Below are 27,983 nucleotides of genomic sequence, written 5' to 3'. Positions count from 1 at the left end.
GAAAAATATCATTTTCTATGAAAAGTTTAAAACTAAAACCAAAAAGTTTTACCCGTACCGCGTTTTTAAAGTTAAGGAAGAAACTTATTATAAACTATTAGGGCATAAATTCAATTGCAAATATTTTTGGCTTTAAATTTTAGTCCAGAATTTATAAAATTGTTTTTTGTAATAAGTGGTTTGAAATTAAAAACTTAAAGTCCTACACTCCAAATTAGAAGGGGACACATTTTTAATATTTCGGCTAAATTTTTCGACCAATGAGTAGTTTAAAACTAAAACCAAAAAGTGCTGCCCCTATATTCCCGTTATTACCTATACTCTTAAATTTATTTTCAACCAATAAAGCATTTGTGTGATATTCTAAATAAACGAGTTCCTTAAACATAAACCAAAGTATTTTAATCTAAGGGTTTTTTGTACACGTAGATTCAAACCATAAAGTTTCAACTGTAGATTCTGTGCTTTAAAATATGGATTATTTTTGGTCCAACATTTAAACTGCAATATTTTAATTCAAGTTTTTGAAGGTTTCAAATATACACTTAAGGATTTAAAAAGCAAACAGATATGTTTTTGTTTAAGTATTTTTTGGTTTCATATTTAAAACATGTAAAGGTGTCTGAGTTCGGGTGTAACCGAACATTATATACTCAGCGTGAACTTCAATTGCACATTTCATTTCAGATAAATTACTTTTCTACATAACACATGGCACCGCCCGTTTAAAAGAAAAATGTCACCCCATTTCCTTTTACAATAAAACTTGATAAGTGAGATATCATTGATTCAAAACTATTTTTTGCCAAGTTTGTTTGATATCTAAGTTGCCGTGGTCTTTAAACGATCCCGTCCATTTTTACTAGAAATATTTTCTACTATAGGGAAAATTTTTGTACCCAATTTTATTACGATCCGTTAATTATTCTTCGAGTTATGGCTCCCGAAACATAGAAAATTGCTTAGTCATAAAAGGGGCGTTGCCACGCCCATTTTTTTAATTTATTTAAATCCTATTTATTGTTTTAAATCCACATGAGAAATGAAATGCCATTTATATAAAGCTCTTTTTTGGAAAAATATAGCTTATTTTATTCGTCCACGACCCTTTTAAAAATCTTTTATATAAAGGTGGGTGTGGTCTTTAATCGATTTCGTTAATTTTTCTTCAAAGCATTCCTTATAGTAACCTCTCTGCCAAATTTTGTTACGATAGGTTTAACGATTTTTTACTTATGATTAATAATATTTGTAAAATTGATTTTATCACAAGTGGGCCGTGCCAAGCCCATTTTAAAATTTTTTTTTAAATTTTTATCAAGAGTCTCACTATCAGTCCACACGTCAAATTTCAACATTCTATGTGTATTATTTACTAAATAATCCGGTTTTTTGTGTTTTCCAAAATGTTATATATATAAAAAGTGGGCGTGGTTATCATCCAATTTCGCTCATTTTCAATACCAATATATGCTGGGTCCAGATAAGCTCGTGTACCAAACTTGGTGAAGATATCTCAATATTTACTCAATTTATCGTGTTTTCGATACTGATGATTGTGATATATGGAAGTCTATATCTATCTCGATTCCTTTATACGTGTACAACCAACCGTTATCCAATCAAAGTTAATATACTCTGTGTGCAAAGCACGCTGAGTATAAAAATATAAAGGTAGAAATAAGTTTTGAAATCACACCACAATGTTTTAATATTAGTGTTCTTTGTTGCAAAAATGAAATTTTTCTAGAATAGAACTTAAACCAAAGTTTTTCAATTCAAAACCAGTCATATTCAGCTCATTTCTTTTTAAACTTGCAAGGTCTACATTTAAAACCAAAATAAGTTTAGTCATATATGTAGAATAATCAAAAAGTCAAAGTTTTTGTGTGAACCATTTATTTTATTATAAGCAGGGCCGCAGAGAGCCGAGCCGGGCCACTGGGACAGTTTGCGTTTACGGGCGCCCCTAAAAAATAGACTCAATCCAGTAAAAAAAATAACATAAAATACATAAATTTTTCAATTCACATTGTCAGTTTCATTTCATATAAAATAAGATTTGCTGGAGCGTTTACATAAATGAGATGTTAGATTTCATTGTTTGATTTGCTTACATTAACTTTTTCTAAATACATATGTACATTTTAAGAGCTTGAATCAGCCAAGGAAACCCTTCCATGCTTTTTGGTCTGCGAATATGGAAATTACCGATTCAAAACTAATGCTGCGAGCAAGGCTGGACTCCAACGCCAATGTTCAAAGGGTTGTCAAGCGATTTTGACTCATAGTAGAACGTAAAAAATTTTTCACGCGAGATAATAGACTAAAAGAATGCTCCCCTTCAGCCACACTGACTGGAAGTGTGCAAAATATTCTTAATGCTATGCAGATGTTAGGAAATAATACTTCCATTTTCAAGTTATGAAAATTGTTCAGAAGTTGAAATGGTGGCAGCGAATCACATCCCAAATTTGCTAAGTGGATGGCTTTGATGTAAGCTTATCCACCGCATACTCATATGTTTGCACAAATTTGCGCTTCACAAAACAATTCAAGTGTACCATTTTTTTCAAATTAACGCTCCAGTTTATTATCACCCTGTATTTACAGATGTCGTTGGCTTTTACAAAAATGAAAAAGCAATACAACCAAACCGATAGGGACATAGTTATAGTCGAAATAAAATGTGATTTTAAGTTAGTTGAAACATTTTTGACAGATAGCGCTTATAAATTGTGTCAAACACGTTTATCTAACTTAAAATCACATTTTATTTCGACAATGATTATGCCCCATAATATTTGATTGGCTGCTTATCATTTTAGTTTAGTAATTTTCAATTTTAAAACAATTTTTTGTGGTAACAAAATATGTATGTATCTATGAAATCCTAGTTAGAGTACTGTCAATACTGCTCTGCCTTGCCGGGGCCCCCAAAAACCTTCCGGGCCCCAGGGTAATTGCCCTGGCTGCCCCTCCCCCCCCCCCCCCCCCCATCTCCACGGCCCTGATTATAAGTTAGAGTTGTCATCAAGTGTACGTTGCAGTAGGCGGATTTTCAGAACTATAATATATGTGTTGTTCAAATACAAGTTTTTCCTATTCATAGAACGTGGGGGTGTCCTTACTCTGATTTGCAAAATTACATTGATCTAATTTTGACCAGTAACCAAACAAGCACGTTGCACTGTGCGACATCGCTTACATTACATCCTAATTCATGCTATTATGCAGATATTATGACAAATTGGGACCACTATGGCGATGAAAAAATAATATATGTACATAAATATATTTCGCCTTAAAACTAACTTGGGTAAATTTTTCCAATTATTTCGTATAGGGAAATCTTTTATTTTTTAGTCACACTCGAATGGCCTTGTCATGCGTATTATGTTTACAAGTGCAATGCAAATGCATATATGTGATTGAGCATCTACAGCTATATTACATATACATACATATATATATACATATGGAAATAAGTAAATAATTAATAAAAAAGAGCTGATAGCGCATTGAGAGCGTGAGGCGCACAAATTTCAAATACGAAAAACAGTATTTATTAAGGCCGCTGCACAACGACATTTTTCATATAGATACGTTTAACAAAAGCTTATGCATTCCAATAACATCGCCACAATCAACCAAGATGTTGCGTTTGTAAATATGAAGGAACTTCACACTTGGCAATTGAAGTTTATTACGCCTTCCCCATTCACATACAAAATTTCGCGAAGCACTGCTATAAACATTCTGCCTATACAACAAAATTACTTGCTAACACATTTTGTGTTGTTGTTGTTGTTGTTGTAGCAGTGCTTCGCCCCATCCAATAGGTGCGACCGATCACAAATTGTCATCAATATCCTCTAACGGGAGTCAAAGGAAACTTGCTGTTTCAACAAGGGTGCACCATAATGAGAGGGGTGTTAGAGGCGTTGGTTCCACATTACAATTAAAGAGATGGTTGGTGTCATGTGGGACACATTTCAAGCAGGGCATACATTTTGTATGTTGGGGTTGATTATGGATAGGTAAGGGTTTAACCTGTTACAGTATCCACATCGAAGTTGAGCTAGAGTGACTCGCGTTTCCATGGGGAGTGTGCGTTCCTCTTCCGCATGTTTTGGGTACTGTCTTTTGAGTACTGGATTCACCGGGCAATTCCTGACATAAAGGTCCAACGCCTGTTTGTGGAGTTCACTGAGGACCTGCTTGTATTTTTTGACTTCATAGGGCTGAGTTCTGAGGTGCCATATTTCCTCATAATGCTTACGTAGATGACTCCTTAAGCCTGTGGGCGGTGTCGGCTCATCAACAGGAACTGTTTAATATGTTGCGTCTCTCCCACATATTTTGTGTCGTATTCGATTGTTATATTGCAGTTTTTAATTGCGAAAAATGTTCGAAAATTTACCAACCAGTGGGAAAAATAATTTCACTTGTAAAGTGTGCCAACACCCTTAGCCAAAGTAAATATCAAATTCTTCTTATTATGATTTGCTTGCAACAAAATTTGGGAGTTGTCTACTTTTCAATATCAGATGGCGCCAGTGTCGCTCATTCTCCTTCTTCATAAAAATACGTGCAATCTACTCACAATGCATAAGCTTTTGTTAAACTCATCTATTTGAAAAACTGCTTATGTGTCGGGGCTTTTATACATACGACAAAAGAACCAGCCGGCTATAAGCTTATGATCACCACCGGCTTTCATCAGAGTAAAAGTAGACGCTAAGTGAGTTAGTTTGTGGTCGTTAATTGAACGTTTAGAATTTGTTTGTACTAAAATCATTAAAAGTTATTTTTTTTAAACAAGAGAATAAAAAATAAGAACTCCAAAAAATGGCCGTTCAACAATATTTACATTTGAGTAGTGGTCATAAAATGCCGATACTGGGCTTAGGCACTTGGATGGTAAATTTATATATATATATACTTATATAAAAATAGTTTTAAATCAGCAATTACATATTTATTACAACGTGATGGAATGCAATTAATAGCTTTTGTGATAATTAATGAAATATATATGGAGATATGTATGTAATTATCATAAATGCATAGAGTCCTCCAAGAGTACGTTACACCGTTGAAAACTTGAGCCTAAATTTTTAAACATTCATCGGTTTAAGAAATTTTTCAAAATTGCTTCAAAATAAAAGCAAAAAAGTTTAAAAAATCTAAAAATAGAAACCTGTATACCTATAATTCTGTTTTTAAAACAAAACCAAAAAATTTAAACTTACTGCTGAAATTATAAAAATAAAGAATTCCTTAAAGGTACTGCAAGCTTCAGATTTTTGAAATCATTTTCCCGAAAACCGTGCAATCTAAACTTTAAACTGAATTTGGTTTGATGAAATATGTATTAGCCTCAAATTTTAAACGGTTTATACTTGAGGGGATTGTCATTCCGAAAGAGAGATAAATTAAGAATTAGCGGAAAAGAATGAGAAAGGGGAGGTTGAGCGAAAGACATAGCGTAAAGGGAGTGAAAACTTAAGGGAAACGCTTTTAAAATAGAACGCCAGTATTTGGACAAGATTGAGTATATGTTTTTCAAAAAAGATAAAATAGAATGCAATTTTGCAAAAATTGAAGCTCCCACTCCTCTTGCAGGAAAAATATTTTATATATTCGCTAAGTTTCAGGTGTATATGCAGTACTTGGTACAGTGGTCCTATCTACATATGATGGAGATCAGTGGAAGGGAATGAGAAGGAGGGAAATGGAGAAAGTTTGAGAGAGAAAAATGTTAGGATATTATGGGAGAAAAAGGTGAAAAGGAGTATTTGAAAGAGGGGGAGGGGAAAATTGAAAGGCAGATGTAAAGGAGAATAAATAGGAAAAGGGAGAGAAGAAAAATACAAACAGGAAGGTGTTGAAGAACGGAAAGTGAGAGAAAAAGGAATGAAACGTTAGGTGAACAAAATGATAGTGGGTTCCGAAAAACGAAGAAGATAAGGGTATACGGAGAGCAAGACGAAGAAGAATTGCAATGAAAATCACAAAGTAGTGGGAGAAAAAAGGAACGGTAAGGCGGATAAGGGAAGGAAGCCAGAAAGCAATAGGGAGGGTGAGGTAAAGGCAGAAAACAAATCGAAATAAAGGGAATGGAAATGGTGAAGGAAAATAAAAAGACAGAAGTAACAGAAGAGAGGTAGAAAATGAGATAAGCAGTTGGAGATGGAGAAAGAAGGAAATTGTGTTAGCGGAAGAAGTATTATTATGGGAAAGGGTGGAGCAAGACCAAAAGAAAGCGGATGGGAAAGAGGTAGATACCGATAAAAACGCACATGTCAATAGGAGATTTGTAATGTTGTTATACGTGTACTAGATGGAGATGACTTGTTATGTAGATAAACAAAAAAAAGATGTCCACACAAATTGAAAACACACTAATACCTTTATTTGAACAATGAAGCAGCTTTGTTAGAACAGGTGTTGTTTTTTGTACTTATTGAAAAGTTCGATAAGTGTAAAGCTCAGTTTACAATTAAATTACTTAAATTTTGAATCTACCTTAAACCATCTTAACCATTTTAGCCGCCGAGCAAGTCACGATAGCTCACTGCAATTGAAATTTCTCACGAAAACCATGTTCTTCCCCATAGTTGGTTTTTCCGATGTACTATTCGTTCTGTTGAGTTTAAAAATTTTGCTAAGTTCTCCTTGCTTGATGTCTTTCAGTGCTGAGAGGCTTTCGAAAGAAAGGTTTCCGTGGAATCTGGGAAGTCGGCGTTTCTTCTGCCTCTGGAAAAAAGGTATCTGGAAAATGGCGTTTCTTCTACCCCTAGAATATCTCAGCTGTAGAATTATGTATTGTATTCCATTACTCTCCATACTGCAGTGGGTCCCATAACCCAGGATGCATTGATTATTGCTTATTGTCTGATTATAAACTGGTTACTGAACAGAAAGGCACAGAATTTTAGAATCGCTGTTGCACAGCAAATGGTTATGAAGCTGTTGTTTTTGTAGCGATAAGGACACTCCCCGAAGGTGTTATCGATGTTGATGATCCTTTGCCGATGGCAGATCCGGTACGTTATAGTAACAAAAACGTCTAGGCCATCCCGCCATTCTATCACCTAGATCCATGAGGAAATTGGGGTCGTCAGAGCCTCGGCCGCTAAAGAAACAGGATTCGCCATTGGTAGGTGAGGTTCACAATTGGATTAGAGAAGCTATAAATTGCGCTACACGATCCCAATACCCCCATTTTAGTCGCCTTTTACGACAGGCATACCTGCCGCGGGTATATTCTAAGCCCTCTAACTGGCTGCCGTTATAAACCTCGTTACTTTTTTTGAATGTAGGACGGCAAGAATTTTTTCGGCTCCTGCAAGGCGATTTTTCTCATAAGCCAGCTCGTTAACCTTTATATTACGATGCACTTGCATCAATTTTAAAAAGGGGTTATCAACTCGCCAAGGCCATGGTCTAGAAATCACAGCCATCATATTTCCCTGGCCAGTAAATTTTAGCCCAACTCTTGGGGAGTATAGGCATCATATTGAAGATGAGCTATGCAAGATCAAGAAATGCATGGCACACTCACTATGGCACCCCATCAGGACCGATGTTATCGTCGCTAAACCGATAGCAGCTGGAAGAGCTGGCAACGAATCCGAGAAAATGATTACTTCATTTATAACGCATCCTAAACAGCAAAGAATTAACCTTTCACACGCTCGCTAAATACAGGAACTGCAAACGTGAACGGAATTAACACAAGTACAAAGCTGAAATGTCGAATATCTAAACGAGTTTAAAGTTTCTTCCCAACCAGCCAGATCGGAAGGTTTTATTCGGTTTTTTTTTCTTTCTAGTGGATAAAATCAACCGAAAATCAGTCGAAATTTCTGTAACAAATCTCTGTTGAATCAACTTCGTACAAATTGTTGATTCTGAATTGACCGTATCAACAATTAAATCAACAAAATAAAATAAAAGCACCACACGTCAGCTATAGCTCTGGTAACGTAGCCATCGGAGGGTTCAGGAGCCAATCAGCATAAGTCAAAAAATTAAAAAGTTGAATAAGGGACTTTTACATCTGAAAACATTGCATTTTCCATTCGGATCTCACAATAGATGCTGTCATCTCTTACTAACATTCACAAGCAATGACTTGAGCGCTTTGGCAACCGAAAGTATGAACAGTGACGTAGAACTTCCAGTAAGATAATTTCAAGAAAAAATTGACTTACACTAATTGACTTCTGAACGATCCAATTATACTGTCACCCTAAGAACACCAACGAAAACTGTTTAATTAACAGATTTTCATCAAAATTAGAATAACAGTGAAGGCTACTGACATAAAAGAGGTTCGTGTTGCACTTTGGTCATAAGAACAGAAGCGTGAGCGCCGTGAGCGTAAATTCTCTTTAAAATTCACTAATGTAAGTATTGTAACGAATTTAGGGAAATTCCGCTTATTTTAAACCTTCTGCTAACGTTCGAATCGCTAAACTGTTGAATAAGTTACTCTAATATTCAGTATCGCAAACTGGGCTTAATTTAGATTACTTTGGGAGTAGCACTAGACAATTATACTTCACAACCAATAGCGTACTTAAATCAAAACTGATTCTGATTACTCAACTTGCGCTGCTTTTATACTCTCCGTTGTCTCGTTTGCATATTTCTCCTAAGGTCTAGACGTTTCACCTTCTGGAACTTTTGTATCTTCTGCTTGCTTACCATTTATATTTGTACATGTATATTTGTAGTTTATGTTTTTCTTATATGCATATGCAGGTGTATGTGCGAGTAACTACTTCGGCTGATGATTACATGTGTTTGTGAGATATCTCTTCATTGCCTTGTATGTATGTGTGTAAATGATTATAGATTTGTTCAGGTACACAAGAGTGGCAGCTTGCTTTATTGTTGTTGTGCCTTTATTTACTAACAAAATTGTGATGCTAAAATTCGTCACAGTATTTTAGATGCTTGCTGTTGAAATGCCTAATGAAATCTGCTCTTTTAACCCTAGTGAGATAACGTTCGTCGGTGAGAAATACGTCGTTTTAATTTTGCTCTCAGTCTCCCACAATCGTAAAGAGAGAACATTCTCATTCTCAGTTTTGTCAGCTACAATTACCAGCTTGTCAGTGGGGGTGTTTTTCAGTAGTAACTTTTTTGTTTGCTGAAATATATACGATTGGTTTTTTAAAAATACGTCCAAGAGACGTATCCTTGCCGTGACTACGTGGCATGACTAATTTTATATGTAATTTTTGCCGAAAATGGTAATTTTAGCTAATATATTTTTAAGTATAGTTTAAGACAATTCAATTGAAGTACAAAAATATGTATTTTATTTTAATTTTTTTGCTATAAACTGAGGTCCTTCGAAAAAAAACTGATTTTTGTAAGGACAAGTCCAAGACAAGTCAAAGTTAATTTTTAATATATGAAAAAAACCATATTTTTCTTTAAAAAAACATTTAAAACCAGTGAATATATATCAAATAAATGATTAAAAAAAAAAAAAAAATGTAAGTTTTTTTATATCTTTAGGGTCCTTAAACTTGAACACGTCTCTCAGACGTACGTTATATTCCTAGAGTAAAAAAATAACCTTATATTTCTAGGGTTAACAATAAAACCAATTAGACTGATCGCAAATCTGTTCAAGAACAACAAACCCGATTTGTTGAGTTTACTAGCGTCATTTCTTTCAGTGTGTTAGTTTATTACTTGTTTTAACTATTTTTGTAAATATTTACTTATTTTACACTTATCGCATATAAAATTATTAGTAGTATATGCTTGCATAAATATTTAGCTTTTTTAAATAAACTAATAAATGTTGAAACTGATTATGGGCAGACTGAAGGCAAGTATATTAGCTTATACGTCTGAGCGGCTAGTCATCAATTATTGATGATGATGTGTCATTCCTTTGTTCTTTGCGATGGCCTCAACAATTCGACAATTTAGATTATATATAGCAATCCCCTGATTAAATTGGAAGTGAAAGCGCCGTCAGATCTCTTAAGTGCATCAAGTTTTACTTTTGGCCCTCTAGGTCTCTTACCACTTTTATAGTTTTCGTTTCTGGAAATAGAGTCGCCCTATCGGTTCTCCTCAGCTCTCTTGTCAGAGTACCATTACCTACAAATATAGCCATTTGCATAGCGCAGGGTGACCTAATTGAAAAGTTATAATTTAAGATTGCAACCTGAAGGTAACTTTTTTCCCAGAGAAGAAAAAAGTTAAAATAACACTTTGGCGCTTTTCCAAGGAAGCGCTTTTTGCACAGCAAATAAGATTTTTGTATTCTCGCTGTGTACAGCGGTGTCGATCCCAGTCTACTTTAATTTTTGTTTTATAGATTCAGTTGAGGAACTGGGCTTACATTCACGCCCACTTTCTGAGCTGTTTGTTAATATTGAATGAAGAAATAGATAAAATGTCGGTATTAGAAAGTTTTTCCCCTTATGTTACAGTATCGACTGACGTGATGGCTACTCTTCGACCCCATACATGCCTGACTGACTGCTGTAACTCTTTTCTCATCTCATTCTCATCTCATTCTCATCAACTTTCCATTTAAATTTGGTATTGAGCTGCAACATTTTAGAAGCTTTATAAGCGGTTCCAAAACTAAATCTACATAGTCAGGCTCAAAGGTTTCAATTCGATTTTTCGCTTGAAAAAGTACGCCTCAGACACTCAAGCTTAAGTACGTTACAGCCCAGGGCTTTTTAGCTTGAAAAGTATCCCTTACAACTCAAGCTTTAGGACGGTACAATCCAGAGCTTTGCCGTGTTGTTGTTGTTGTTGTAGCGATAAGGTTGCTCCCCGAAGGCTTTAGAGAGTGTTATCGATGTGATGGTCCTTTGCTGGATACAGATCCGGTACGCTCCGGTAACCCAGCACCATTAAGGTGCTAGCCCGACCATCTCGGGAACGATTTATATGACCACGTGAAACCTTCAGGCCATACTTCCCTCCCCACCCACAACTACCATGAGGAGCTTGGGGTCGCCAGAGCCTCGTCTGTTAGTGAAACAGGATTCGCCGCGGATAGGTGAGGTTATAAATGAGGTTTGGAGAAGCTATATATTGCGCTGGCAACCTGAAGGGTTGCGCTACATAACCCCTTGAATCTGGCATTTTAGTCGCCTCTTACGACAGGCATACCTACCGCGGGTATATTCTGACCCCCTAACCCGCTGGGGAAGCATTGCCGTGTGGAAACAGGCGATAAACTTTTATCAGATATACTATGAACACGAACTTTTCTTCCACAACCGACTACTGCTCTTACCTAATCAATAATGATAGCCTTGCTGGACTTACACAGTTTTTCATAGACGAGGCATAGTTGCAGCAAGTTTCGTATCTCCTTCTGCGCAAGTTAAAAAAGCGGTAGTCAAAAGAGACTTCGAAGTATTGGTAATGGATAATCGCGTATTTATAACCAGACCTATCCGAATTTGAAGACTTTGGGAACTAGCTAAAACAAAATTTCTTAAGTACTGTCTGCCATATTGCCACCGCCAATGACATTGTCATGTAAAAGTAAACATTGGAGCTCTTTAGTTGGGTATTAGCCGAAAATAAGTACTGTCGTCAAATAGTATAGCTCAATGTAGTACAATTTTCTGCAGGGTTAATACCCGGATACAATAAAAATTAATTAATGCTAACGTTAAGTAAACCAAATGAACCGCACTCGTTAAAATTACATAAGAAGGGGGTATGATCTCGTAATAATGACTAGCGAAACTCATAAAGGCTGCCTTTATCTATTTGATCATGATTTTGCAAAAATTAAAAATATGCATGAACAATATAAATAAATATTTACTGCATTACTTAACACACCACTGACAGTCACCTAATATTTAATTAGCTCTCATTAGCTTATTGGTTACATTAGCTTGTATGTATGTCACATATGGTATTATGATGACAAGTATTGAATGCATATAATATAAAATAATATATTTAAAATGTGAAATAAAAATAAATACACAAATCTTTTAAACAAATTGCTTTTGAAATTAAATAGCCGCAATCTTTTTTAACCGTGTTGAAAAATGAGCACCGTATTTCCGTATAACGTCTGTACTCTTTGTTTGTATACTGGGCGTCTGCTTATTTCCTTGACCAACTCCGCAGTGTCCTTCTACCGCTTATGATTTTATATCTAGCATAATGAGAAAGGAAGCACACCGTCGAAAAACGGGTTGGGGTCAAAATTCTGCTTTTTTGGAAATTCTGCATTCATAATTCCGGAAGTAGAAACACTGGAAATCAATATTATGGAAGTCAATATTCTGGAAAAATCCGATCCAACACCGGCTGCGCCATGCACAGTAATTCTGCGTAGAATACCTTTCTGCATAGGCGGCCTTCGGCCGCGTTTATAAAAAATAACCCTGGGCTAAGCCATACCAAGTCCGGGTGTGTGGTATAACCGAGGCGGTCCTTCTGCGTAGTACACCCTTCTGCGTAGGCGGCCTTCGGCCGCACTTTAAAAAAATAACCCTTAGCCGATCCAACACCGGCAACGCCATGCCATGATTCCGGAATTTTGACTTCAGAATTTTGATTTTAGAATTTTGACCGTTTCCCTCGAAAAACTGATTGAGCCCTATCTGTGCGCCTTCAGGCCAGCCAAATCTAGTATCGACCAGATTTTCAAGGTACGTCAAGTGTTGGAGAAGGCTTACAATTAGATAATCGAAACACACAACCTCTTTAACAAATTATCTGCCCAAGACAAAGAGGTGGAAGGCATAGGCATTTCGATGGAAGAGGCGTGGGCGAGCCACAAACAGTGTTGGAAAGATATGAGTTGGTTCTTGAAGTTTTCGATGAAAAGAAATTTCCTGGATACCCGTAGAAACTTAACGAGGATATGCACATAGTACAGCAAATGAAAACCCCCAACGGGTTAGAGGGCTTAGAATATACCACCGGCAGGTACGCCTGTGGTAAGAGACGACTAAAAGACCAAATTGATCCAAGGAGCTGTGCAGCGAAACCCTTTCAAGAGGTTTCCAGCGCAATTTATAGCTTCTACAACCTAATTGTCAACCTCAACTACCCGTGGCGAATCCTGTTTCTTTAACAGCCGGGGCTCTGGCGACCCCAATCTCCTCATGGATCTGGCAGGTGGAAGAGCGGTATGGCCTCGAAGGTTTCATGTGGTCATACCAAATAGTTCCCGATATGATTGTTTTTGTTGATGCAGCAGAGCTTCGCCCCATCCAATAGGTGCGACCGATCACAAATTGTCATCAATATCCTCTAACGGGAGTACAAGGAAACTCGCTGTTTCAACAGGGGTGGACCATAATGAGAGGGGTGTTAGAGGCGTTGGTTCCACATTACAATTAAGGAGATGGTTGGTGTCGTGTGGGAACACCTTGCAAGCAGGGCATACATTTTGTATGTCGGGGTTGATTATGGATAGGTAAGATTTTAACCTGTTACTGTATCCAGATCGAAGTTGAGCTAGAGTGACTCGCGTTTCCCAATATGGTCGGACTAGTATCTTAATGGTGCTTGTTACAGTAATGTACCGGATCTGCATTCCGGCAAACGACCATCAACAATGATAACATTCCCTAAAACTTTCAGGGGTGTCCTTATCGCTACAACAACAACATTAAAAACCCAAAGGCTTAACTGACTAGAAAGGGAGAAAATCCACTATCCAACACAGTTTATTGCCAAGAATAAATGGAATGAAACGTAACTTTTACACATTTTTACTGCTCTCTTGATCCACAACTTGTGTAATAAAGAAAATAACAGGCAACGAGTAGAAATTGAATAGAAAAATTCATAATATTACGCAGGCATAATGAAAATTGACAATTTTTCCAGAATGTTATCACTTTTCGATTTCATAGCACGAGAATCTACTCACAGGTTCGTGATCGAGCAGTATACCCAACTATCATCATCATCATAGATATTGTAACGTATATTAGCAGCACTAAGGGATACTATCATTTCTAAGCCGATGGTAAGCAGTGACTTAATGCACATCAATAATTCAATCATTATGTCTACACATATGTACGTACACGCAGCGGAGAAGCAATGCACAAACACATGCATATATCTTATCTGAGGTGCTCACAAGAGAGGGCAATAATTTGTGCAAGTATTACTCACCCTCATATCAGAAGCTATAAACGTAGTTGTGGCTGGTGATTTTGTAGCTGATAACTAATTAGTAAGTTCTGGAATGGAAAAGCCTAGAAGTATGCAACGAGGAAACCAGACAGTATAAAAAACGACAACAGTAGAGGCGCGTTTCATTTAATCAAGCTATTGGTTGTGAAGTATCAGTGTTATTGTGATGTACTTTAATAAAGGCCATTTTGCATTCTTAAATATTGGAGTTATTTATTCAACAGTTTAGTGATTCGAACGTTAGTAGATGTTTGCAAATAAGGGGAATTGCAGTAAAATCGTTACAACTGGTATCAGAAGAGGAATTGTTGAATAAATTTCAGAGTTGCAGAGCACAAACAAACAAAAATTGAAGAGAAAAACGAAATATCGCAGACATTTACGAGCACAGACTTGAACATGATTTTGGCTGCAATATCTGCACAATCATCGAGAGTGACATCAATGTCGTCGCAAATGTGAGAAATGTCGTCAGAAATAACATCGAAGATGGAAGCACAAGAAACGCGTATGTCAGAAATGTCGACACAGATTACATCCAAGATGGAAACTCAGCTGGAATCACACGAGACACGTACAACATCAAAGATGGAAACACAACTGAAAGAACAAGAGACACGCATAACAGTACAACTCGAAGCACAAGAGGCGCGTATATCATCAAAACTCGAAGCGCGTATGGACGAGAAAATAACGCAGTTTGAGGAAAAAATCGAAGCCGAGGTGGATGCTTTGAGAGGTCGTATACAGGAGTTGCACTTAAATCACCTAGCTGTTTTAGCAAGCAATCCAAAGGTAAAAATACCATCCTTTGACGGTTCTGTTCCTTTCCAGGTCTTCAAGCTGCAGTTTGAGAAGACCGCAGCAGTGAACAACTGGAATGCTGAAGATAAAGTTGCAGCTCTATTGGTAGCATTGAAGGGGCCAGCAGCCGAAATCCTACAGACGATTCCCGAAGGAGAGCGGAACAATTATGAAGCATTGATGGCCGCTGTTGAGAGACGTTATGGAAGCGAGCATAGAAAACAGATATACCAAATTGAGTTGCAAAACCGTCACCAAAGAGCGAATGAGACTTTGCAGGAGTTTGCCTCGGATGTTGAAAGATTGGATCATCTCGCAAATGCGGACGCACCCGTGGAATACACCGAGAGGGTAAAAATCCAGAGTTTTATAAATGGCATACGGAACGTGGAAACGAAGCGAGCTATTTACGCAAACCCAAAGCTGACATTTGCTGAAACGGTATCACATGCATTGACTCAGGAAACTGCCTCCCTATTGAGTAAACCAGCATATAAGGCTCATCGTGTGGAAGTAGAAAGACCAGAGTGGGTAGACACAATTTTGGAAGCATTGAAGGGTACGCAGCAGAAGAATAATGATGCAGTCAAATGCTTTAAGTGTGGAAAGTCTGGGCACATTGCGCGTTATTGCAACACCAACCCTAACAGCTCTGTGTGGGTGGTCGTAAACGCAGAGCTGAAGGAGATTAGCAAATCTCCAAGTCCACTCAATCGTTAAACTAAAGAGAGTCAGCCGCAAGGGGCGACAGCTGGCTCCCTCAATTGAATGCCCCAGAATCTCTATCTCGCAAATTGGAAGAAGGTCAAGCAATCTTACTGTTTGAGGGCATGTGGGTGGAAAGGAACGTTTACCGACTGTAGATACGGGTGCATCCCATTCCATCATTCGATCAGATTTAGTCAACAAGAAGATAAGACCATTGCTTGGAGCAAGATGACGTACAGCCACGGAAGAAGACACCCAGGTAATTGGAGAAGTAGCATGTGAAGTAGCAATTGGGAACGTCACGGTACTACACAATTTTATAGTGGCAGAGATTGTTGATGAAATCATAATTGGAGTGGACTTCTTTACCGACCAAGGCATCAAAATCGATATGCAAAGCAAGACAATGATATAAGAACATGGATGTGCCACTTAATTTTGGCTACGAGAGAGGCTACAGCAGTAAAGGAGTGCTGGTTGAAGAGGGTCAGCAAACACCACCAAAATCCGAAGCAGTCATCTGGGCAAAGGTTGATGGAGATTGTGGGACAAACAAATTGTGGGTTGTAGAAGCAGCAAACACATCAGCACTGAATATACTTGTACGAAAACCCCTGGCTATGAAAAAACAAGATGGACGTATTCCGGTAAGAGTACTCAATGAGTTCAAGTCACCCCTCAAACTGACCAAAGGAGCTATTTTGGGAAGATGCCAAGAGGCCGAAGTAGTTATTAACTGTGAACAGCTCCAGGAACACGTTTCATCTAGTAATACTGATCTTTCAAATGACATCACGGCATGGACGCAGGGGCTAGAGGAAGCCTATCAGAGTAAGGCAAAACAACTGCTCCTAAAGTACGCGAACATATTTGACCAGGATGCTTCCAAACCAGGCCGCACCAACGTTGTGAAACATCAAATTGACACTGGAGATGCGAGGCCGATCCGTCAAGCTCCACGTAGTGTTCCACTGGCGAAGCGGGAAGTTGTGAGTCAAATCATACAAGAAATAAGCGACAGCGGCGCATCGAACCATCAGCTAGTCCACCGGTAGTACTTGTAAAGAAGAAGGATGGAAAAATGAGGTTTTGCATGGACTACCGGAAGTTGAATGGCGTTACGAAAAAGAATAGCTACCCATTGCCAAGAATTGACGACACTCTGGAATCGCTCTCTGGTACGAAATGGTTTTCCACACTGGACTTGAAAAGTGGCTACTGGCAAGTGGAAGTGAAGGAGCAAGACAAAAAGCAAACAGCCTTCAGTGTCGGTGATGGTCTTTGGCAATTTACAGTGATGCCTTTTGGACTATGTAATGCACCAGCTACTTTTGAAAGACTCATGGATCAGGTAATGAAAGGACTACATTGGAAAACATGCTTAGTGTACCTAGACGACATCATCGTATTGGGAAAGAACTTCGAAGAACATCTGAAGAACTTGTAGGAGGTTTTCCAAAGAATAGCTGGTGCTGGTCTGAAACTTAGTCCCAAAAATTGGCCAAGACCACAGAATCTGCATGAATTGAGAAGTTTCCTTGGGCTGTGCACATATTACCGCCGATTTGTACCACATTTTGCCAGCGTAGCCCATAGTCTCCACGAGCTAACAAAAAACAATAAAGCTGTTGAATGGAAGAAGGAGCAAGAAGTAGCTTTCCAAATATTGAAAGAGCGTTTGTGCGCTGCCCCAATGTTGGCATATCCGATTCCAGGAGCAACGTTTATTCTAGATACAGATGCGAGCGGATATGCTATAGGAGGCGTTTTATCACAACTGGTCGATGGACAGGAGAAGGTAGTTGCATATTACAGCCGTTCGATTGGAAAACCAGAGAGGAACTATTGAGTTATACGGAGAGAGCTGTTGGCATTGGTAGAGTGAATTAAACTTTTCCACAAATACCTCTACGGCCAGCGATTCCGCGTCAGGACAGATCACACAGCGTTGAAATGGCTTCTGCAGTTCCGTAAACCGGAAGGACAATTGGCACGGTGGATCGAGCGACTACAAAGCTATTACTTTTCCATTGAGCATCGAAAAGGTAGTACCCATGGAAATGCTGATGCAATGTCACGAAGACCATGTAGTTTGGAATGCAAGCACTGTTCAAAGGCCGAGGCTAAAGAAGACATTATAGATGTCCGGCTAATTACAATAACATATACAGATGAATGGGACAAGGAACAGCTAAGGAAGTGTTAGTTAGAAGATACCGATCTGTCACATGTTATGCAAGGGCTCGAACGACACGAAAGACCAAATAGAGAGGAAATGTCAGCAGAGAGTCCCATTGCGAAGCCATATTGGGCACAGTGGAACAGTTTAGATTTGATATACGGTTGGTTGCATCGAGTATGGGAGAGTGAGGATGGTCAATCCAAGAAGAAACTGATAGTTGTTCCCAGAAAGAGGATTCCTGACGTGCTCAGCGAGCTGCATAATGGTCCAAGCGGAGATCATCTTGGAATCACGAAGGCTCTCGAGAAGATTAAACAGAGATTCTACTGGATTGGTTGTCGTCAGTTGGTCACTGAGTGGATTGCGAACTGCGAGGTTTGCAGCAGAGCGAAAGGGCCCAAAACCCGAAGTCATGGCGGATGAAGCAATATAATAATAATATAATATTTCCTACTAGCAACTGCGGAAACAAATATGTACTGGTGGTTATGGATTACTTCAGCAAATGGCCAGAGGTATATCCAATCCCAAATCAAGAAGCGGAAACAGTAGCAGAAGTGTTTATTAACAATTGGGTTGCAAGGTATGGTGTACCAATGGAGTTACATTCTGACCAATGCAGGAATTTCGAATCACTTGTGTTCCGGGAATGTGTAAATTATTGGGAATTCGAAAAACACGGACAACTGCATTGCATCCTCAATCCAATGGTATAGTGGAACGATTCAATAGAACATTGGAGGAGAATTTAAGGAAAGTAGTAGACAAGTACCATAAGGAGTGGGATACACATATATCATTATTCTTGATGGCATACCGACCGGCAGTACATGAGACAACGGGCCAAACTCCCGCAAAGGTAATTTTTGGCAATGTCCTTCGACTGTCAGCTGATTTGAAGCTTGGGATAGATGCTGATGCGGAGAGAAATGTCAAGAAATCCACAGGTGTCTTGGAAGAAGAGATGAGAGAGATACACGATCTTCTAAGGCAACGATCAAAGATTATGAGTGACAAGATGAAAGCGAGGTACGATGAAGCAATTAATTCAGAAGGGTTTCAGGAAGGAGATTTGGTGCTGTTATACAACCCACAATGAAAAAAAGGTTTGTCCCCGAAATTGCAGTGTAATTGGGAAGGCCCATACAAAGTTGTAAAACGGTTCAACGATGTAGTGTACCGCATACAAACCATTGGCAGACCACGAACCAAAATGAAAGTGATTCATTTGGAAAGGCTGGCAGCGTTTAGATCGAGAGATTTGTCTGATCGGGACGATCAGACTTAGGTGGAAGGCAGTGTAACGAATATTAGCAGCACTAAGGGATACTACCATCTCTAAGCCGATGCTAAGCAGTGAATTGATGCACATCAATAATTCAACTATTATGTCTACACATATGTACGTACACGCAGCGGAGAAGCAACGCACAAACACATGCATATATCTTATCTGAGGTGCTCACAAGAGAGGGAATAATTTGTGCAAGTATTACTCACGCGCATATGAGAAGCTAAGAACTAACTAGTAAGTTCTGGAATGGAAAAGCCTAGAAGTATGCAACGAGGAAACCAGACAGTATAAAAGGCGACAATAGTAGAGGCGCGGAAATCAGTTTCATTCAAGCAAGCTATTGGTTGTGAAGTATCAGTGTTATTGTGAAGTACTTTAATAAAGGCCATTTTGCATTATTAAATATTGGAGCTATTTATTCAACATTTTAATGATTCGAACGTTAGCAGAAGGTTGCAAATAAGTGGAATTGCAGTAAAATCGTTACAATATTATTTCTAATTGCTGGTTTTATGTACGGGTCTTGAATATTTGCACTGCATTATGGGCGGTTGCTATTGTACGCTAGATGGCAGCGCAATTGATGGCGGTTGTTATTATACGCTAGATGGCAGCTCAAGATGTAAGTTAATAGAACAGCTGATTTCTGTTGATATTTGATATGAGACTTATATTGGTTGCGCAAGATGCGCACGGGTCAGATTCGTCCTTTTTATTTCACTCCCTTTATTTGTTGCTTGATAAGCTGCGCAGTGTACTACCGAGTGTTACTTTGCAACTGAACTACAAAAGATTACGACTAATACTATATACTATATTAATACTTATGCACAATAATTTTCTTTTCCATAGGCAAAGGAGGAAGAAACAATCGTCGCCCTAAATGAGGCACTCGCAATGGGCTATCGCCATATTGATACGGCGCCTGTGTACCTGAATGAACAAGCAATTGGCGGTGTCCTAAAAGAGTGGATATCTTCGGGAAAAATTAAGCGGTCGGAATTATTCATAACAACAAAATTGCCAACACCAGGTAATTAGTCGAAACTACTAAATGAAGTAGGGTAAACCATACGTTCGACCACATTCCAAGTAGAATTCAATACTATGCTGAATAAGCTTCTCGGAGACTTTAGCTGGGGCGCGGGGAGTAGAGATTAGGAATCTTTCGTTATATTGAGAGTGGTAGTTATGAATATTCTGGCACACCATTTTCTCTTTGTAATTAGCAAAGGGGAAGAATATTGAGATTTCTCACACCTGCGAAGTATTTTCATCCGTGTGCTCCAAAAAAACATCGAAATTAACAGAATTATTTTGTTTAGTTTATAAACGGCTTATGGTAGATTAAATATGGTTGTTGTTGTTATTGTAGCCATAAGGACTCTACCCGAAGGCCTTAAGCTATTTGTATAAGACACTGTAATTTTCTTACCATGCGCTGTCACGTAACCTGATTTCGTTGCCCCAGCGCGTGCTTTTAAATCCTAAACTTTTTTCTAAGTCTCAAAGAGCACTTATTTCCTGGAGCTTTGACGGTAGCATACGTGCCCAATAGAGCTATGAATCAAGCTTTGATACTAGATTAGAAGGTAGAGCCAAACTACCTTGCCCATTCCAAATAAGATAACCTGCTGCCTCCATATTTCTTTTGTGTCATCCATTCCTAAGGCATGTTCTATACACAGCAAATAGGAACTCGCGTTTATATAATCCCCTGGAAAGCTTCCTCTAAAATGGCGTCTATACATACTTCTCGTTGCAACTAACTAGCTCTGCTGTGGTAAATGAGATAAAAACTTACACTGATCTCGGTTTGACATCACTGGAAAATTGGCCACAGGGATCGGCAACTTGACTTCTAGATACGGGTTATAGATTGCCGAATCTTAGTCGGGCTTCGACTTCGTCCTTAGTAGGACAGAGTACTGTGCGGTTTCTCTGTTGCTAGATTCACCACTCACTGGCCAGATATGCCAAATTCCTTCAAAAGAGCAATTATTAATTTTAACTTTTGAAAAGCAGAATTTTATTAATTTCAAAAAGTTAACTGAGAAGGCTAAGCAGCCTTCACAAATTAATATTTTAGTGCTCTGCCCAATCCGAGTGATGTCCGAAAAGGCGAGCGTACGTTCCGCAAGGTCATCGCTTCAGTCTCTGCACGCTTTATTCAGGCAGGTAGAATACCTGAAATCATACCGCATTTCCCGGCTCTAGCTACAAGTTCAGCAAGAGAACGTGACCTGGCTGGTAAATGAAGAGCATCTAAAGAACTGCAAGCTCTCGGGGGTGTTAATCAACAGTCAAGTCCTTGTCCAATCCAACAAAACACAATGATTAAGTATCTATCGATTCGACGATACAACTTTATCGGATCCGAATAAATGCGCGAGCGCCATTTGCCGAATATTTATAATGCATCCTTCAGTGAACAAGGCCAGACGTTGTGTAAACAGAAGGGCACATAAACATAACACGACGTGTCACCCATTACCATCACCCCCACAGAGGTTGAAGAAGCCATACAAAAGGCCAAGTCCTCTAAATCAATACGCCCTGCCGGAATAGCCATGCCAATGCTAAAAAACAAACCTTGGTGGCGAGGGAATAAACTACCTAAAGCACGTTTTCAACCTGTCGCTGAAGTCCTTTGCAGTTCCCGAACAATGGAAAATGGCAAGGATATTTCTACTACTAAAGCCTGGTAAACCGGCTTACGCAGGCGAGTCATATCAGCCGATATCGCTCCTTTCACTAATAGCGAAGACAATGGAAACCGTCTTTACCTAGCCAACCATCAACATGGCTTCCGCAAAATGCATAGCCCTACCACCGGTTAAACGCCATAAGCACTCAGATACATTACGGACTAAATCAGGAAATTCAAATCACAGGACGGTGCTCGTGGCAATCGACCTGTCAAAAGCTTTTGACACAGTCAACCACGGCACGCTACTCCAAGACACAGATGGCTCACACCATCCCCCTTGTTTAAAAAGACGAACCGTTCAGCAAGCATCGGTTCAATTTAGGAACGAAATATCACAGACCAGGAAAATTAAACAAGGGCGTTGTATTCTATCCCCGCTTCCATTTCATTTCTACATATCAAAGCTCTCTTCCCCACCAGAAGGAGTTACATTCATTTCCTATGCCCATGACTGCATGTTTATAGCAACAGGACTTGGCCCTTCAATAGTTGAACTAGTTTCTAAAATATACAGCTATTTCCCCGGTCTTTTTAGTTTCTTCACGTCGCGCAACCTGGCATAATCACCGACAAAATCCACGGCCACTTTGTTTACGGCGTGGAAAGAACAAATAGCGCAAATATTGGACATTCACGTCGATGGTAGCACGCTACCGACTGTCAGTAACCCAAAGATCTTAGGAGTAACGTTCGATAATACTCTCACCTTCAAGACGTATGCCACCGAAATTGTATCTAAAATACAAATCCGCAACCAAATCCTCATGTCCCTTGCCGGCAGCACCTAGGAAAAAGATAAAGAAACGTTACTAGCCACAGTACAAAGCAATTGCTTGGCCGCACATGTGCTACGCGTCACCAGTTTTTTCGCCTAACCTTAAAAACACTTACTGGAAAAGGCTGCAGGCCTGTCAACATAATGCAACCAGAACTGAACTACGGGATGTCTCTTTATAGCCCCTGAACACCTCCGACATAGTGATGCCAAAGAGCTTAACATTAAAGAGCACAACGAAATGCTGAACAGGCAGTTTTTGCTAAACTGTCACAAACCAGGACACCGTAGCAAACAACTGCTTGATCGAGCACCGCCTCCACGGGGATTAAGGGAATATCTCCATAAGCGCTATGACTAGATCCGGCACCTGCCAACACAGGCCTTTGATCCAGACAAGCATAAGGAGACCTTACGCAAAATCCACACATAATCGGTAAATGCCTTTGCCAGGACGCGCTCAGCAAACCCTGTTATCAATATACAAATCACTCTTGCAGAAGAAGAAAGCTCACAGCAATTGTCAACCTCACCTATCCGTGACGAGTCCTGTTTCATTAACAGCCGAGGCTCTGGCGACCTCAAAGAAGGTCGCATGTGGTCATAACAAATATTTCCCGAGATGCTCGGGCTTGGTAGAGGAACGTACCGCATCTGCATCCGGCGAACAACCATCAACATATATAAAACTCCCCAAGGCCTTCGGAGAGTGTCCTTATCGCTACAACAACAACAACAACAACAAGAAAACACTACCAAGGGAGACAATGGTCACAATGGCCCAACTTCGTTCTGGATACTGTAACAGGTTAAACTCTTACTTAAACAGAATCAACCCCGACATACGTAATGTATGTAAGTCCTACGTGCAATGTGTTCCCACATGACACCTACCATCTTTTCAATTGTAATGTAAAACCAACGCCTCTATTACCAATCCCCCTATGAACCGCCTCGGTGAAACTGGCAGTTTCCTTGGACTCCCGTAAGTGGAGTTTGATGACAATTTGTGAGTGGTCGGTTTGGGGCGAAGCACTGTTAACATAACAACAACAATGAAGGAATTATTATTGCCGGACGTTGCTGCTTCAACTTTTATGGATTTTAATTTTTATTCAGAGTCATGCGGCTATCAAAGCGCTTAGATCTACCTCTGTGAGATTGAGGGCTTTCGGGGATAGCAGTAGTATCGTATTACGTTTGATTAAGGAGGCAGACACCACGTCTTACCAGATGTCGAGGTCTTTCTGGCCAGTTGTTGGCTCCAATGGCTTACCTTGCATGCGCTCAATATAATCGACAGGCCGCAAGTGTTAGCTGTATGTAAGACTAAGGTCGAATCACCCAATCACATTATGATAAACTATACAGCCTTTGTGAGAAAAAGACGTAAGTATCGCTGTCGGGACATATTCAACTCTCCTGAGGAAATATCTAAGATCGATGTCAGCCTCATTTCTAACTTTATCGTTGTACCTATCCCAAACTTAGCACCAATTAATGGATTAATATTGTAACGAATTTAGGGAAATTCCGCTTATTCGGAACCTGCTACTAACGTTCGAATCGCTAAACTGTTGAATAAATAACTCCAATATTCAATAATGCAAAATTGTATTTATTAGACTATTTTTAAAGTACTTCACAATAACACTTATACTTCACAACCAATAGCGTGCTTAAATCAAAACTTATTACTGATTACTCAGCTTTCGCTGCTTTTATACTCTCTATTGCCTCGTTCGCCCATTTCTCTCAAGATCTAGTAACTTCGCGAAGTTCATGCCTGGTTATCAGCCATATATGTACATATATATTTGTAGTTTATAGTCTCTCGCATAGCAGTATGCGTGTGTATGTCAGTACTACTTCGCCTGATGGTGAGTATCTCTCTGCTGCCTTGTATGCACATATGTAAATGGTGATTCATGTGCTAATGTAGCTTGCTTTAATGTTGTTGTGCCTTTATATATAATAACCTTAGGGATGTGAGTATCAATTAGTGATGTTAATGTTCGTCACAATATCTATGTTTTCATTTCCATTCTTTCCAGGGGGCAACAATCACGAACTTGTTGAATTGAGTTTGAGAAAATCTTTGCAGGATCTACAATTGGATTATATTGATTTATATTTGATACATGCACCATTTACGGTTGTATTGGCGGATGACAATGGCGGAGATTTGAAACGTAATGCAGATGGCTCAGTGGTGATCGATGGCAGCACTGATCATATTGGTATATGGAAGGTGGGGCTCTTTTGTACAAAATTAGCGCAATAACTTCAGCTTATTGAGTTTTTTTTTCTTAGGAAATGGAAGGCCTCGTTGCAAAGGGCTTAGCTAAATCAATTGGTATATCCAATTTCAATATCAAGCAAATTGAAAGATTAAGAAAACATTGCAAGATTCAACCAGCTGTCTTGCAGGTAGGAAATATATCAAACCCGGTTAACCCTTCACCATGACGCAATAAAACTAGGCAGGTGATCTCAGTAGTACAACAACAAAAATTTGACGGCCATCTTAATCCGTTTTATTGCTTCATTACCCTTTACTATTGTAATGTTATTGTTTTTCATATTCTAATTTCAGATAGAATATCACGTATATTTACAACAACCCGATCTCATTGAGTATTGTAGATCAGCAAATATCGCAATTACAGCCTACTCACCCCTCGGCTCAAAGGGTGTAGCCAATTTATATAAGATGGCTGGTGTGAAACGTGATCTGCCCGATTTATTTGATATACCGGCGGTTAAAGAAATCGCTAAAAAGTATAATAAGAGTGCAGCACAGATACTATTGCGTTGGATCGTGGATAAAGGTATATCGGTTATACCAAAGAGCACCAACTCAAAACGCATGCACGAAAATAAGGATATTTTCGATTTTAAATTGAATCAGCAAGAAATCGAGCAACTTAATAAGCTAGACGCCAATATACGAGTGGTGGACTTTGGATATTTGAAAGGGTGAGCTAAGAAAATATTTGATCTTTTAAGTAATCGAGAAGTATAGTACTCGAGATTTTTATGTCTTCATCTACATTCGCGCTTCGTAAGTTCCTTCGTCTACGATTGGGATATATCGGACTTATTTTTGTACTCTCTATCTTTCTCTGTATCTCAAGAGTTTGTAAACAAATTCATGTAACGTGAATTGCGGTCAGATTTAAGGTGTTTTACAAACTGTTATGAAGCGAGCCGCAGGTTATGGAATCGGCTCTCGGCTTCATTATCTTCTCTGTCAATATTTCACAAGGAGGCGAATAATTCTCCGCAGTACACATACGGTCTGGACTTCAGCTACCGTCTTGAAATCATCTCAAGCTCCCCAGATCTTCGCATTTATCTCCATTTTAATTCTTACTTTTAAAATGGTCTCGCTGTTACTTAAGTAATTATTGCAACCTTCCATGCAAATGCTAAAGGGTTCTTAATAGAGTGCGCTTCATTTTTGAAGCTACACTACATTCTTCGTGTCGATTACTTTTTGTGCTTGTAGGAGACCCAGGATCAGATTCTCCACACCGCCAGCGTTGTACACAATTTCAATTCCACTTGCTTAAATTTTTCTTGGATATTATTCATAGTAATGGAGCAGAGTAGAGTTGTGGTGTGGTGTTTTCCAGATAAACGAAGGAATTTTACGTACTTGCCGCAAACATCGTGACTCCCTTGTTGATCACAGCCAGATATTTTCGACTTCTTTTTCCTGTTTAGAGTAAGTAGATCTTATGGCTGCTTAGGCCTGTGATGCCAATGTAACTAGCTTACACCATTAACGCTAGCACCGGTTACTAAGTCACACTAGTGCGCCCCATGTTGGGCGCTGTTTTTGGATAAGTCAAGCTTTCAAACTTGTAGTTATATATGTAATTTTAGTTTTGGCGCACAGATTATAAGACTTTTTCGATTGCCCTGTATAAAAAAAGTGAAAAATATAAATGCACTAATAATTTTTTCTTTTTTATTTCAGTATTAACAAACATCCAGAGTTCCCATTTTAAAATGTGTTATTAGTAACTGGACTAATTATCTACGGATATTTTCAAACGATGGATTTTTTTTAAATGTTCAACATACTGCGAGTTGTGTATTCAAATTATAAAACCATGCTAATTTTTTAATTATAAAGTTATAGGAAATTGATATTTTTAAAATTTAACTTAGCAAAATTCACAAGCAAGTAAAAATTCGACATTCATATATAAAATTTGCTTAATAAAGTGCAATAAAAAGTTTTCGCAATTTAATAACACTTAAATACCTATATTTAAGATTTTAACGGCTTCGAAGATATATGTATACATACGTATACTATGTAGTTATATACACTAAATGATGTTTCGAAAATAAATAAATGAACACTTAAATGTTATACTTCTGCTATGGGAACAAATGTTTTCGTTATTATTTTAAGTTCAACAGTTTGAGGCTTTACTGTATTTGTGTCGTTTATTTTTGTTGTAAGCGGTGAAGCCTTGATTATGCTATGATCCATTTCATCGTGCTCCATTGGCTGTAGCGCATTTGACCATGAAACATCTGGCTGGCTGAACGCCTCTTGGACTTCAATTCGCTTCATGTTAGCCCTTTCCCAAGACATCATTTCAGTTCGAAACACTTTTACGTTATGGCTATGGTTGGTTTTAAAAGTTTTTGTTTTAAAACTGTTTTCCTTGATAAAAAATATTGTGGCAAATATTAGCATCACTATGCTGTTAGTAAATAATCACAACAACAAAAACAACAAGCAGCCACACTTATGTACAAGGCAACGAATAATATTCTACACATATAGCAGCAGCTCGAAGTAAAGAAATTATCTCACATAAACATATGTAGTCATCAACTAAGAGCAGAAGTTGTTACTCACACATGCACACGCATATAGCTAAATAACCAAGAATGGGATACAACTGTTCCAGAAGGCATGTTCTAGACCAGCGATGGGCAAAACGGCTCGTATGAGCCTTTTGCTCATACGGGCACGCTTTGCACATTTAAGTGCTAGGTGAGGGACGATCAAGTGCAGGTATGTGGGGCGAAGAACACAGGAAGATAATAATATACAAATACACATAAGATTGATAAAGAGAGAGTATTTGGCTATGTGGAAAATAGAGCTGCCACCGCTCTTATTATGTTCAAATTATTAAGCGCTTTAGGATAAACTAGCCTTTACTGGCGGCTTCGCTCGCACTAAAGGCCACAAGTATGTAATGTCGCTTCTGTGATTCACAACTCGAACTGAATTTTCAGTTGTTATTTTAAAAGTTCCTTTATGATTCAAATGATAAACAAAGCAAGTAAAAAA

The 27,983-nt window shown here is 38.7% G+C and overlaps 3 protein-coding genes across 13 annotated transcripts in view; 2 read left to right on the top strand and 1 right to left on the bottom strand.

Annotated features, from left to right (window-relative positions):
* The window catches only part of LOC137237757 (transmembrane protein 245), a 53,431-nt gene that overhangs the window by 4,695 nt on the left and 20,753 nt on the right, over positions 1–27,983 (bottom strand). For 6 of the 11 annotated variants that reach the window (XM_067761907.1, XM_067761905.1, XM_067761909.1 and 3 more), the window contains one exon: positions 26,818–27,336. The exons of 2 other annotated variants lie outside the window; for them this stretch is intronic. In XM_067761907.1, the coding sequence (XP_067618008.1) occupies positions 27,042–27,336 (295 nt within the window). In that variant the 3' untranslated portion in view covers positions 26,818–27,041. Of the gene's footprint in view, positions 1–25,426; positions 26,585–26,817; positions 27,337–27,983 lie in introns of those variants that run through there. 3 more of the 11 variants (XM_067761911.1, XM_067761913.1, XM_067761916.1) reach the window with 2 other exon arrangements.
* On the top strand, positions 4,718–27,065 carry LOC137237761 (aldo-keto reductase family 1 member A1-like). The gene is made up of 6 exons (XM_067761922.1): positions 4,718–4,923; positions 20,025–20,205; positions 24,712–24,908; positions 24,971–25,087; positions 25,254–25,636; positions 26,643–27,065. The coding sequence occupies exons 1-6, from the start codon at positions 4,852–4,854 to the stop codon at positions 26,671–26,673; spliced, it is 981 nt and encodes a 326-aa protein (XP_067618023.1). The 5' UTR covers positions 4,718–4,851; the 3' UTR covers positions 26,674–27,065.
* On the top strand, positions 4,930–20,014 carry LOC137237759 (uncharacterized). Its single transcript, XM_067761920.1, has 2 exons — positions 4,930–14,011; positions 14,079–20,014. The coding sequence occupies exon 2, from the start codon at positions 14,650–14,652 to the stop codon at positions 15,706–15,708; it is 1,059 nt and encodes a 352-aa protein (XP_067618021.1). The 5' UTR covers positions 4,930–14,011; positions 14,079–14,649; the 3' UTR covers positions 15,709–20,014.

Source organism: Eurosta solidaginis, chromosome 1, assembly GCF_040869045.1.
Source record: "Eurosta solidaginis isolate ZX-2024a chromosome 1, ASM4086904v1, whole genome shotgun sequence".
Classification (NCBI taxonomy): Eukaryota; Metazoa; Arthropoda; class Insecta; order Diptera; family Tephritidae; genus Eurosta; species Eurosta solidaginis.
This window is presented reverse-complemented; position numbering and strand designations above follow the sequence as displayed.